Genomic DNA, 14913 nt, shown 5'->3' on the forward strand with positions numbered 1-14913 from the left:
CTCAACAGAGCATTTACATGAGAGCATAAACCCACAAACGAATGCTTAACGGTGTTAGAATATTCATGTTGACATATGTAACAGTAAATCTCAAATAAAACATTTGATTTGAATCTTTACCTGCAGAATATTTATTCATTATATTGTTTGACTCTGAAGGTGTCCAATTTATCCAATTTTGTATTTAAAAACAATCAGTTCATACAGACTTTCAGATAAAAAGTTCATAAACACCATGACCAGTGGTGGAAGAAGTATTTACTGCGTTCAAAATCTTAATACACTGTGAGAATACTCCACTACAAGTACAATACCTGCAGAACCTTACAGAAGTATTTATCAATGTCTGATGTTTCTGGATTCATATTCCTGCTGCATGAATGTCTATGTTGCATGTTTACTCTTTTATATCCTGTTGGCTGGTTTAATCTACAGCAATGCATCATTTTCATAAGATATTAGATTGTAGCGTCGCTGTCCTGTGAGCATGGACGGATTATGAGACAATGTTGGTCTCTTTTTGGTCATTTTGTGTCTTTGTAGCTGATTTGAGTCTCGTTGTATTTGTTTTATCTCTCTGTGATCATTTTGTGTCACTTGTGGAGTAAAAAGTACAATATGTACCTCTGAGATGTAGTACAGTGAAAAATACAGTAACAAGGAAAGACTAAGTAAAGTACCTCACATGTGTATAGAACTGCAGTACTTGCGTAGAGGTACTTACCGTAGTTACTCTCCACCACTGGTCCTATAACAAAGTAACATGAAGGATCTATTTTGTTGGCAGGCTGCAGGTTATCAGGTGGACAGTGAGCCGGCCGTGTTGCCTTCAGGGACACTTGTTCATGCACGTGAGCAGCTCCAGCCGGGTGGCGATGCGGGTGTGCCAGCCCAGCGGCAGCAGGCGGATGAATCGGGCTACGATGGGGGGGCGCAGCAGGTTCTGTACCGTGGAGGAGCGGTCCGAGTTCCCATAGAAGACCTGAACATATTCACTCAATCACTTCATCATCATCACGTCTCTCCACCTTCAGCGACACACAGGAAACTCATTTCTGCACTTTTGGAGAGCAGGAATTCGTTTTCTATCTATTTCATATTTCTGATGTACTCGTATGCAGTATTGTGTGTTCATAAAACTGATTCGATATCAAACTGTTGTTTCTTTAGACGCTTACTTCAAGATCCATAGATCACAGCTGGCAGCAGTGATGCTGTGTCGTTGATTTAAAGGAACGCTTACCTGTCGTGACGAGCACCGAAACAAAACGTGACATTTGAGAAACGCAGACCTTGTGAAGATGTAGGAACTGTTTTCTTTAAACATAGTTCATGAAACTATGGATCCTCCTCAGTAACCGGGTCAGGCTTTATTGAGAGAGACATGGTTTTTCAAACGTAGTGTTTTTGGTGCTCTGAGCACCGAATGCCAAGAGACATCTAGTTCCATACGACTGGAGAGAAGACGGATATTTGTACGGCTCATGAGTAAAGTGTTGTATTTGAACATAGTTTTGCAGATGAAAGCTTTGAAACGGGTGTTTTGTGTTCTCACCCTGTTGTTTCCCGTCTGGTCTTTGTAGTAGATCCAGTTGAGCGTCTCCACCGTGCGGTACTGGACGCTGTATTTAGTGATCCACTCGTCGGCGTCGCAGCGGCCCTGAGTGAGGACGCCGGACACCACGGAGACCTCCTTCAGGTCGATCTGGATCCACTGATGCGGGTCGTTAAACTTGGAGAGCCACGCGCACCTGACGACAAACAACAAGGTGTGCTTCTGTCGTTCACAGTGACGATGAGAGAAAGAAGAACTGGGCTGTGGTGACCTACCCAAAGCCCTGGTTGTTGAGGCGAGCCTTGGAGGGGATCCAGGAGGAGTACCAGCCCACGTACTGGTCCTGACTGGGGCAGCTGATCTGGTCTGATTCCACAGATCCAGATTCAAAGCCCAGAGCTCTGTGGTAAGGACATTCTGTGGAGGACATGACACCGATAAATAATGCATGAAGAGAATCACCTCACACTTCAATGTGACCCATGAAGCAGCTGTTTAAAGGAGCAGGGCGCCCTGAACACAACCGCCGGTTACTTTCCCTCATTTCACTTGAACTCTTGAAGGAAACTTCTTCTTCTCGTGCCGCACGTTGAACAAAGTCTTGATGAATTGAAGTAAACATCTGTTCACAAACTCTCACACAACTGGTGCAGAATAGTCCAAGTCTCATTTATCGTATGTTCACTACTTCACAAACACATGCGCCTTAAACTCGTGTCGAAATGATTTCCCATAAATTGCAAAATCTTGCAAGAACTCTTGCGAGACTCGACTACCTGTCCTCCAGTCTTGCAAGAGTTTCGCAAATTCTGTTCTAGCGTTATGACACAACCAGCTTTTAACAAAGGACGCATGTGTTTGTGGAGTAGTGATCATACGACTGCATTGTTGGGATCTAAAGGAGCGTGTTTGGGTTATCAGCATTTAAGAAACTGAATTCTTGACATCAATAGAATTATTGATGTATGTAACAATTATTAATGATTATTAATATAAACGGGGCACCACCCTGCGAACAGGGACCAATAACCAAACGATAAAACTAAGTCTCATAATTAGTAGTCACTCATAATGTCAATAGTCTGCGTATGACTATACATTCAGTGACAGTGAAGGGTTTTAAGTTCGAGCACAGGCCACTACATACAGTCTTATCAAATACATATGCACAAGTAATCACAGACGACTGCTCCTTAAAGTATAACAGAGTTTATTAAATCAAAATAATAAATGATCAGATCAATTAATATTGCAACCAACAAACGTTATCATACAATTTTATATGCCTAAACTAAAGAATGAATAAAATGGATGAGAGTGTATGTCTGTGTGTGTGTGTGTGTGTGTGGGTCTGTGGGTGAAAAGGAGGGAGTCTTACAGCTACGCTAAAGACTACAAAGATGGCGGCGTCGAGTGACGCTGGCCAAAGGGGAGGGGCCTTAAGAACTACAGCTAAAAACTACAAAGATGGCGGAGTCGAGGGACCCGGACAAAATGGCAGTTAGGCTGCTGTATGTACTCACGTGTGCCTGGGCAGCACGTGATGTGAGGCGCTCGTTTGAACGAGGTTCCCCAGGGGTAGAATTAGGAGCTATGTGTATGTGCGTGTTTCGTGAAAGGAGGAACGAGGAAAAAGGTGGGGGCTCATGGATCAGACTTCTGCGTGCTGTCCGCGTTGTAGTGATAATGGGGGTGTCTGGCGTATCGTACATAACGTGCCGTTGTCGGTAGAACTGCCAGCAGTTATGTACAATAGCCGAGATTCCACACTTCACTCACAGAGCTGATTTAATGAGCAGAGAATACTACACGAAGTGTAGTAAAACCAATGAAAAGAAATCAAATAAATCCAAGCAAACAGTCACAGTTAATACACGAATACAGCGGAGCTTCTCTCGTCCGCGAGGAGTTGCGTAATATCTCGATATCACGCGACAGTAATTTAAACAACAAAAACACGGGAATATCAACATATAAATGAATGGCCTGAATTAAACTTAAGTTAATTTAAGCTAAGCTATGCCCAAATGCCAAGAATCTTACTTGTAGATGCTTCGTTGCAACGTTGAAGGGTTCGTGAGCAAAGTGGTCCGTCTTCCTCGTCGGGAAGGGGGACAGGGGGGGGGCTGCTTGCAGCGCGGCTTTGCAGCGGGCGCTGTGTGTCGCACGGCGTTTGCTGGTGCGGCTTCGGTCCGTCGTGGCGTGTTTGTGGAGCAAACGCAGACGTGATCTGTCCTCGCTGCAGGGAGGACAGTTTAACTTCGGCTGAGACGACGTGGTCCGTAGGTCTCCCGGTAATCATCGGTCAGGAGAGGAGCGAGGCTTCGTCGGCTCCTCTGTGCCGGTTTGTGCACAAAAAAATAAAAAGAAGCAGAAAGCACTGAACGAATGCTGATGCAGATTCGTTATCGCGGGCTGTTTCGTCCAGCGAAATGGCTCGTGACCTGACAGGGTTTGATGAGGGTTCGAGGGGCTCCCTCGTGGGGGGAAAGCTGGTTCTTCTGTGGCCTGGACGGGGGTGTCCGAGCGAAGAGAGCGGTGTGTGTGCTCCCTGTTCGACCGAGGTCGATTGGAAAAAGCCAGGAGGTGTGATCTGCAGGCACTTTTGTAGAACAGGGGTTGAACCACAGGGGTCCTGGGGTCTCTTGGCCTTCGGCCAATGAGATTGCCGCGGTTACCATGGTTATTTGGGGGGGGGGGGAAATTCACACCCTAGTGTGAAATCCCTTTGCTCTTATCAACTACAAATCAGGATGAACCCTTTGCTCGACAAAGTGAAGGCCTGATTCTCTTTGTCCACAGCACATGTTTAAGCCATATGGCCAGAGCCCAACAGCATTAAATGAGACTTAGATGAAACTGCACCAGTTGTGTGAGAGTTTGTAAACAGATGTTTTGCTGTTTAACTCGGCTTCTATTTACTTCAACTCATCAAGACTTTTCTCAGCGTTCTGATTCTTTTGTTCAGCGTTTCCTTCAAAGAAACGCGTGGAGAGTAACTGATGAGACCTTGCCTTGCCTATGAGTCAGACAGACAGACAGAGAGACAGACAGAGAGACAAGTAGACAGACAGACAGACAGACATGTAGACAGACAGACAGAGAGACATGTAGACAGACAGACAGGACAGAGAGACAGACAGACAGACAGACATGTAGACAGACAGACAGGACAGACAGACAGACATGTAGACAGACAGACAGGACAGAGAGACAGACAGACAGACAGACAGAGAGACATGTAGACAGACAGACAGACAGACAGACAGACAGACAGACAGACAGACAGACAGACAGACAGACAGACAGACAGACAGACAGACGGACAGAGAGACATGTAGACAGACAGACAGGACAGAGAGACAGACAGACAGACAGACCTTGTAAACATTTCCAAGGTTGCTGTGACTGATGTTGCACTCTCTGATCATTTCTGTGTTTTCTTTGAGAGTGCAATCTCCTTGCACACAAATGTCCAAACCAAGGTTGTGACAAAGCGTTACATCTCTGAAAACACCAGTGAACTATTTATTCACAAGTTCTCCTCCACACCAGCCCTCTCTTGCCTCTCAGTCAATGAGCTTGTAGATGGCTTCAATTTTAAAGTAAAAAATATGATTGATGCCATTGCACCCACTAAAGTGAAGGTTGTCTCGGGGAAGCAAAGATCTCCTTGGAGAAATGCTACGCTGGTCAGAATAGAGAAACGAGAGTGTCGGAAAGCTGAGCGCAGGTGGCGAAAAACTAATGTCCAGGTTCACTGTGACATCTATAAAGAGAGACTTCACAATTATAATTTGGAACTTAGAAATGCAAGGCAGTCATTCTTCTCTGATATCATAACCAAAAACAAGAACAACACACGCGCCTTATTTGCTGCCGTCGACAGGCTAACAAACCCTCCAGTGTCGGTAGCTGCTGAACTCCAATCCACCTGGGCATGCAATCAATTTGCCTCCTTTTTTACTGACAAAATTCAGAAAATTAGACAAGCAGTCAGTGCCTCCACACCAACCACAGGATATGTGTTGTCCCGATCTCTGAATAACATCCATTCAAATATCATGACACAATTTCATTCAATCGACCGTAGAAGCCTAGAAGACATTATACAACATCTGAAGTCATCCTCCTGCTGCTTGGATATTCTACCAACACACTTTTTCAAAAATATTTCAAACTGCATGACCACTGATCTCTTACATATTGTAAACACATCCCTTCTCTCAGGTGTCTTCCCACAAGCCCTAAAAACTGCAGTTATTAAACCGCTCCTAAAGAAGGTTAGTTTAGACTCCGCAACGATGAAAAATTATAGGCCAACATCAAACCTCCCATTTTTAAGTAAAATAATTGAAAAAGCAGTTTTCCAACAGCTGACCGACTTCTTGGCCGTAAATAACTGCTTTGATGTTTTCCAGTCAGACTTTCGACAGCACCACAGCACTGAAACTGCTCTTGTTAAGGTTTTCAACGACATCCACTTAAACATAGACAATGGCAGAAGTTCAGTCTTAGTGTTACTGGATCTCAGTGCTGCATTCGACACGGTCGACCATGCCATACTCCTAGAAAGACTAAACATCTGGGTGGGACTCTCTGGCACAGCACTTAACTGGTTTGAATCCTACTTGAAGGACCGAGAATACTTTGTGTCTGTAGCTGATTACACATCAGAGCTGACTAAAATGACATGTGGTGTTCCTCAAGGCTCAATACTGGGGCCTCTTCTGTTCAACATCTACATGCTTCCACTAGCTCAGATTATGGAAAACAACAAAGTGTGTTATCATAATTATGCAGACGACACACAAATCTACATAACTATGTCACCAGGGGACTATAATCCCATACAAGGGCTGGGTAACTGCATTGAACAAATCAACAACTGGATGTGCCAGAATTTTCTTCAATTAAACAAAGATAAAACAGAAGTAATTGTTTTTGGTACCAAGGACGAACAATTGAAAATCACCGCTCAGCTTCAGTCACTGATGTTAAAACCCACAAACCAAGCCAGAAATCTAGGTGTAGTTATGGATTCAGACCTCAACCTGAACAGCCATATCAAGACAATTACAAAATCAGCCTACTATCACCTGAAGAATATATCAAGGAATAGAGGACTTATGTCTCAACAGGATGTGTAAAACTTGTCCACGCATTTATCTTCAGCAGACTGGACTACTGTAACGGTGTGTTTACAGGTCTCTGTAAAAAGTCCGTCAGAACGCTGCAGCTGATTCAGAACGCTGCAGCTCGAGTCCTCACTAAGACCAGGAGGGTGGATCACATCACTCCAGTTCTGAGGTCTTTGCACTGGCTTCCTGTCCAACAAAGAATTTACTTTAAAATCCTGCTGTTGGTTTACAAAGCACTGAATGGTTTCGGGCCAAAATACATCTCTGATCTGCTGCTACCTTATGAACCATCCCGACCCCTCAGGTCGTCTGGGACCGGTCTACTTCCTGTTCCCAGAGTCAGAACTAAACATGGAGAAGCAGCGTTCAGTTGTTCTGCTCCACATATCTGGAACAAAGTCCCAGAAAGCTGCAGGTCTGCTGAGACCCTCAGCTCATTTAAATCAAGATTGAAGACTTTCTGTTTGCTGCCTTTAATTGAACCACATTCAATACATATATGAATCAATTTCCTGCATTTCTGCATTTTACTACTGCATTTTATTTCTTACACTGTTTTTTAATGTTTTAATGAATGTTCTTAATTGTTTTTAAATCTCCTTTTCTTTTGCCTTATGTTTTGATGCTTTTAATGGTTTTATGTGAAGCACTTTGAATTACCTTGTTGTTGAGATGTGCTATACTAATAAACTTGCCTTGATGCACAGATGCTCATTAAGGGCGAGGTATTCCTTTAAAGACAAACTCGCAACTTCAGCATCTTTCCTTTTGTCCAACTTCCCGTGTGAATCACTAGAGCAGGGGTGTCAAACATACGGCCCGCGGGCCGGATCAGGCCCGCCACGTCATTTTATGTGGCCCACGAATCCGCCAGAAAAAAAAAAAATTATTATTATTATTTTTTTTTTTACAAAAATTTAAAGTTAGATGTGAAAATAAAAATATCCCCATGGTCGAAATTATGAGATAGAAAGTCGAAGTGATGAGATGGCATGTTGTCTGTGTGCCGACATTAAAACTATCACAACAGGTGGACAGGAGATGCAACAGCCCATAAAGAGGATTTCCAACAAGTTTCTCAACATGCGTACTTCTCTGTACTGAAACGTCATCAGTCTCAGCCAAAGTACTGTTCCAATTCAAAGTTCACATCGAGCCAAGCACGGCCCTAATGCCCGGATGTGGCTCGCTCTGCCCATTTTACCCGGGATGCATCGGAGGTGACTTGTCTGTACTTGGGACAGCCAAATATCCCAGAATGCATTTTGCAGCAGCAACAGGAAACAATGGCGGAGGAGAAATCACACAACTGGAAGTACGTGTTGTGGAAGTCACAGATATCCCGGGAAACTAAACTAACTATGTTAGGAGTACCGTAGTTACATTTACACCGTCTTACATTTACAACCGGCCCTTTGAGGGCGACCGTGATGCTGATGTGGCCCCAGAGTGAAAATGAGTTTGACACCCCTGCACTAGAGTATCAGTAAAAGTGGACATTTGTGTGAAATCCAAATCATTCAGCCCCAACAAACACAACCGGCTCTAATATGCATCACAACGAACGTCCGAGCAACATTTGAATGGCGTCATGATTTCATTCCCCAACTAAGTGTTCTCAGCTTCCTGATCTAATTAACCTGAGATCTGATAGCAGGAGGATGGCGTGATGAGGAGGAAGAAGATGTTCGGGACATCATCTGATCTGCGCTGCTCTGTCCGCTGTATTGTGCTATTAAGTGAAGGCCACCGCCTATTTAGGGCTCCTAATCTCATCATCACATTCCTGTACAGGTGATGAGATTATCTCAGGCCGCTTCCTCACAGCTGCTCATTTCTTAAATCTACGGAACAGAACTCAAAGGTGCTGTAACTGATTCTGAACCAGTCTCAGTGTAGTCCTGATCCTCTATATGAACCAGTCTCAGTGTAGTCCTGATCCTCTATATGAACCAGTCTCAGTGTAGTCCTGATCCTCTACATGAACCAGTCTCAGTGTAGTCCTGGTCCTCTATATGAACCAGTCTCAGTGTAGTCCTGATCCTCTATATGAACCAGTCTCAGTGTAGTCCTGATCCTCTATATGAACCAGTCTCAGTGTAGTCCTGATCCTCTATATGAACCAGTCTCACTGTAGTCCTGATCCTCTATGAACCAGTCTCACTGTAGTCCTGATCCTCTATGAACCAGTCTCAGTGTAGTCCTGATCCTCTACAGACCTCCATCAGTACAGAGACCATCAGAGAGAAGATGGTCTGTTTCTATAGAGTTGTTCTTGATGCTCGTCATCGGAGCCACCGGGTCGGATTCTGGTGAAACCAGATGAACTCATGCAGGTTCACCAGAACCTCCTTCAGCTCAGACTCAGATCCTCCAGCAGGATCCTCCAGGACCCAGATCATCCAGCAGAGACCGGTCCACAGTGGACCGGTCTCTGCTGGATGATCTGGGTCTGAAGGAGCTGAAGGAGGTTCTGGTGAACCTGCATGAGTTCATCTGGTTTCACCAGAATCCTCCTCCTCCTCCTCCTCCTCCTCCTCCTCCTCCAGGAGCAGAGCTTCTCCTCTCTGCTGGAGACCCAGGACATATTGCTGGACCCGCTGGAGGGAAGGGAGGCACGGGAGAACCAGAACTGTCAGACCTGCTGCAGTAAGATGAGAGGTTTTAAAGAGACCCTGGTGCTCAGAGACACGACCACTTTAGTCCACAGGGACCAACAGAACCAACACTAAGTTAAATCATTGTCGTAGCTTTCGAGTTGAAAATTGTCAAGATCATGGTGGTGAATCGTGCTCCACTGCAGAGACTTGGAGGACGTCAGCTCCATCACAGCAGCTGGAGCTCTCTGTGAGCACAAGATGCAGGATACAGATAATAATCTTCACGTGTGTGAATGTTATCGTTGTCCTTCACATGACGGCCTGGTTTATAGCAGACTACAGGTAAACCCAGGTCATGTGACCTGTCAGGGGGGACTCCTCACCTGGCATGCAGTTCAGCAGGTCACCCTGAGGGGGCAGCGGTGAGGTGGGCGGAACAGGTGGGCCGACGGTCGGTGAGCCGGCAGACTCACAGTCACAGGTGCAGGTTTTAGTATCTGATGTCCACGTCTCGATCTCCTGCTGGTCCTCCTCCTGTAGCGCCTCCTCCTGGACCGCCTCCTCCTGGACCGCCTCCTCCTGTAGCGCCTCCTCCTGTAGCGCCTCCTCCTGTAGCGCCTCCTCCTGGACCGCCTCCTCCTGGACCGCCTCCTCCTGTAGCGCCTCCTCCTGTAGCGCCTCCTCCTGGACCGCCTCCTCCTGTAGCGCCTCCTCCTGTAGCGCCTCCTCCTGGACCGCCTCCTCCTGTAGCGCCTCCTCCTGGACCGCCTCCTCCTGGACCGCCTCCTCCTGTAGCGCCTCCTCCTGTAGCGCCTCCTCCTGGACCGCCTCCTCCTGTAGCGCCTCCTCCTGGACCGCCTCCTCCTGGACCGCCTCCTCCTGTAGCGCCTCCTCCTGGACCGCCTCCTCCTGGACCGCCTCCTCCTGTAGCGCCTCCTCCTGTAGCGCCTCCTCCTGTAGCGCCTCCTCCTGTAGCGCCTCCTCCTGGACCGCCTCCTCCTGTAGCGCCTCCTCCTGTAGCGCCTCCTCCTGGACCGCCTCCTCCTGGACCGCCTCCTCCTGGACCGCCTCCTCCTGGACCGCCTCCTCCTGTAGCGCCTCCTCCTGTAGCGCCTCCTCCTGTAGCGCCTCCTCCTGTAGCGCCTCCTCCTGGACCGCCTCCTCCTGTAGCGCCTCCTCCTGTAGCGCCTCCTCCTGGACCGCCTCCTCCTGGACCGCCTCCTCCTGGACCGCCTCCTCCTCCTGAAGGACGCGCACACACACTCACAAGTTAATCCAGGGTTCATATCACATCGTTTGGTGTTTATTATTGAGCTCTTACCTCTTGAGAGTGAACGGCCATCAGAGCTGTCAGTGGATGCATGAAATGGAGAAGCAGGTGAAGGTGGTTTTACAGGAGAAACTAAAGAGCAAAGAAACTAAAATCAAAACTCATTAACACAAATTAATTCATGAATTGTTTGCTGGCTTTTTACTGTGACAAATATATCTAATTATTCTGCATACTTTCTGTACATGTGAACAGAAGACACAACGTGATATTGAAGAACAAAAAATACATTTTGATAAACTCAACCAATAATCCGCTCTTTGGCCACGACGGTACTTTCATAACACGGTTACATGAACAACACTATGAAGTCCAGACAGTGAGTGTATCGTGCTGCACTGTGACTTACCCTGAGACAGAAGCAGGAGGAAGAGTACAGCAGCACACCGAGCAGTCACCTCCATCTTCCTCTTCAGGTGCTGGACTGTGATGAGTGTGTGCTCCCCAAACGAGAGCGTGGCTGGGATTACTGTAATCCACAGGCCTGCATGGATTTATCTAACGCTCTTTATTGGCCTCAGACGCCTCCATAAGGCTCCTCTGTTGTGCTGCACCTGTGGTGAACAGTGGGAGAGCACTGTGATCGTTCTTTATTCTGTGTGTCAGCTGACAACATAACAACCAGGGACGACATGTTAGAGGCTCAGTTCACAGCAATCACAGATGATCCTTGTGTGATGTTAAAGGTACAGTGTGTCGCATTTAGGGGGGATCTATTGACAGAAATGGAATATAATAATATTACGTTTTCTTTAGGGTTATATCCACGTCTAGACTCTAGAGAGAGACGTTCCAGGAGACAACCTCCAGTTCTGAATAAAGTGAAGTCAAAGCTTCATGTGTTAAAGCTGCATTCTCTCTAATGTCCACCAGGGGGCGACTCCTCTGGTTGTATAGAAGTCTATAGAAAATGACTCTACTTCTCTCTTGATTTATTCCCTCAGTAAACATTGTAAACATGAGTTTATGTCTCAATCTCTAGTTTCAAGTCTTCTTCAATACAGCATGATGTTCATTTAGTACATTATGGTCCATTTAGAGTCACACAGACCATAAAGCAGGGGATGCTTTAGGGCGGGGCTACACGCTGATTGACAGGTCTCTACCACAGCGTTGTCCGTGTTTTCGCCTCACAACTTTAACCCTTTCACATTGTGTTTTCACTTCATCAAAGTCAATTGTGACGTCTTAGTCGCCTGAAAAGTGTGTTATTCGGTATTTATTTTAACTTTAGCTCCTCCCTCTAAAGGTCACTTCTGACTGTCCACTCTGACCCGACTGTGTTGGACAGAAAACAGTCAATATTGTGCCATCAGCAGAGACGTTTCTCCTTTAGCTGTGACGTAAACTATTGATCTGTGAGTGAGTCTGTCAGCAATGACAACCCTGAAGTCCTGATGTCAGCTTTAGGACCGGTGTGCTTTAGTGCTTCAGTGTTGTATGCATGGCTACATAGTGTAGTTTTAGTTTTGTCATTTATTTTTAATATATTTCTTTGTATGTATGAGCTTGTTATGGTTATTTCAGAATGCTGTCTTTACTAAAACAATGAAACTGGTTCACATCACCCCACTGCTGAACACGTGGCTGTGTATCTTTCAGAGTTGATTTTAAAGTTATTTTAGTTGTTGATAAAGTTTTGAATGACTTTGCTTCTCCCAACATCAGACATTTTCTTGCATTTTATGTTCGTCAGATCACTCAGGTCCTCCACCACTTTTCTTTCTTCATGTTTTTATGCATCTGATAGAGTAATAATAGAAATACCTTCTGTGTTGATGCCCTTATTAAACTGTGGAGCGCGCTGCCTCTGGTTGTTAGAATAACGAGCTCTCTCAGTATTTTTGAAGAGACCTATCATTTTAATCGGACTTTTTTTTAGCAATTACTTTTATTTGAATTTTTAACTTCATGAAATACAGCTTTTTAATTTAATTTCAGGATACATAACCCAACATTCCATTTCAATCTGGAGTAATGTTACAACCTTAGTTTTAAAACTGTAATCAGAGTTTTATTTCTTCTCAAAAATGTATTTTATTTTATTCTATAGAATCTTATTTATTCATTTCAAAGATTTTCTTGATATTTATTTGTATATTTATATCGTGTATTTATTGATGTTTATATTGTTTATTTGTTTTCTATATCAGGTTTGTATGAAAGATTCTACATAAATGAATAATGAATGAATATAAAATACAAAATATATATAAATTAATTTAAAAAAATAGATGAATAAATATATATAGTTGAACTATTGTATTTATTCTATAAACATCTAAATTCCTGCACTTATTGAAACGTTCTGATGCCCCTTGATGATGACGTCTTAATGTAGTTTGATCGATGCAAAAACAAGCCAATCACATCCGCGAAATCGAGTGATAGGCGGGGACTATTAGAGCGCGAGTGAGCCAATGAACAAGTCGTGAGCTCCTCATTGGCCAATCAGAAGCTCGGTGCCCACTGGCCGTGTATGAGTCCGGGTGGCGGTGGGTGGCAGTTTATTCCCTCAGACGCCAGTGTTTTAATACACGGTAAGTACTTTAGACGCTGTATTATTACACCGTTTATGTTTTTCCGCTCGGTTATGTCGTATTTAAAACAGGCTAAACAAGCTAATGCTAACCGCTGAATTACGGTGTTAACGGTACTTCCGTTCGGTTGTGTTGATAAACGGAGAAGAAGAATCACGTGTAGAGAACTGTGTCTTCAATTGGATGTTAAAATGTCACGTTATTTATTTTAACGTATGTTTCATTAAAATCATGTTGTCTCTGAACATGAAGCTAAATGTTGTTTATCTGAAACACATGGCAGCAGATACACATAACGTTATGTTAATTAATACATGAGTTTGATTGACCTGATTAAAGGTAATTTATTGACCGTCTTGCAGTAATAATTTCCATAATTTTGGCTCAAGTTGTTACAATCAGTCTTGCTCTTGAAATCGAGTCAAGTTTATTTTATTTTATATCGTTCAATATCACAAATTAAGAATTATAATCCGTCTAACATAGGACTCCCTCTGTTCTTTATGGAAGCCCAACGCTGGCAGTAAAATGGAAAATAAATAAATAAATGAAAGTTTAGACTTGTTATGAAAAACAAAGATCCTGTAAGTTATTAGAATGATTTAGTAACTCATTGTTTTGAGATGTGTGTGTCAAAAGATGTTCATTCAAACAAGTATTATTCAGTACTATCTACTAAAGCAGGGATTCCCAAAGTGGGGTGCGCGAGCTGCCTCTAGGGGGTGCGCGAGAGGAAAAGTGTAATGGCGGTCTGATGGTGTAATAATATTAAATATAAAAAAAAATGTAATTTTAATTTAAAAACTGTCAGGTGGGACATCTGAAGCTATCAGTCGTAAAAGAGGAGAGGGACAGAGAGAGAGAGAGGAATCGGAGGCGAGGGGAACGGAGAGGTGCGTTGGGGAGAGACCGGGAGAAGAAATCGAGCCAGAGTCAGAGGAAGATGAGACGGAGGAGACCGAAAGGAGGAAGGGATAGCACAGACAAATCGGGAGCACATCGGCCCATCGCGGAGTCAAGGTGAAAAAAGAGGAAACGAGAGTGAGCATCAGACTGGGAAAAAAAGAGGAAATATGATGAAAAGTATCTGTGACTGGGCTTCACTTGGATTGGCAACGCAGATTCCCCAAAGCCACAGTGCGTGGTGTGCAGTGAGGTTCTGGCTAACAGTCTGAAGCTCTTATTTACGTCGCCACCTGAACACCAAGCATGCCAGTGCAAGTCAAAAGCCCCTTCCATTCTTTATATCCAAACTGGAGGAGTTACAAAACAGCCAAAAACAACTGGAGTCTCATTCATGTGTTGGGTCTATAAATGACGCACTACGGGCTTCATATCTGGTTACAGAATAGCGAGAAAGGGGCTACCGCACACAATCACTGAAGACGTGAGCTCGCCAGCTGCCAGAGAGATGGTGGAATGTATGATTGGGGAGAAAGAAGCAAAAAAGTTGGACATGATCCCGGTGTCCAACAACACTGTGTCGCGCCGCATCGATGCTTTGTCCGAAGACATCCTGGCTACATTAGTCGCTCATTAATTGTAAATTAAATGTGATAATCTGCCTCTGAGCCTGTGCGTGTGTGATCGCATCCGTATTGCTCTTTAAAAGTGACGCCTTGTGTCACTGAAAGTTATTGAAACTTTGTTGCAGTGTTTCAGGGCGTTTTCACACCTTCAGTTCGTTTGCTTTGTTGCAGTTGCTCCTTTGTTCGGTTTGTGTAACACTGCAACATTTAACAGCGGA

General features: G+C 44.6%; 1 protein-coding gene across 1 annotated transcript; it reads right to left on the reverse strand.

Moving 5' to 3' along the window:
• Positions 1 to 829: 829 nt before the first annotated feature.
• Positions 830 to 11030, reverse strand: LOC306776688 (retinoschisin-like; the record flags this gene model as incomplete). The annotated part of the gene is made up of 6 exons (XM_079267474.1): positions 830 to 982; positions 1556 to 1751; positions 1831 to 1972; positions 9680 to 9965; positions 10618 to 10643; positions 10976 to 11030. The coding sequence occupies 6 exons, from the start codon at positions 11028 to 11030 to the stop codon at positions 830 to 832; spliced, it is 858 nt and encodes a 285-aa protein (XP_079123600.1).
• Between the last annotated feature and the right edge of the window lie 3883 nt (positions 11031 to 14913).

The sequence above is a fragment of the Melanostigma gelatinosum genome (assembly GCF_949748355.1).
Source record: "Melanostigma gelatinosum genome assembly, chromosome: 4".
NCBI classification, from domain to species: Eukaryota; Metazoa; Chordata; class Actinopteri; order Perciformes; family Zoarcidae; genus Melanostigma; species Melanostigma gelatinosum.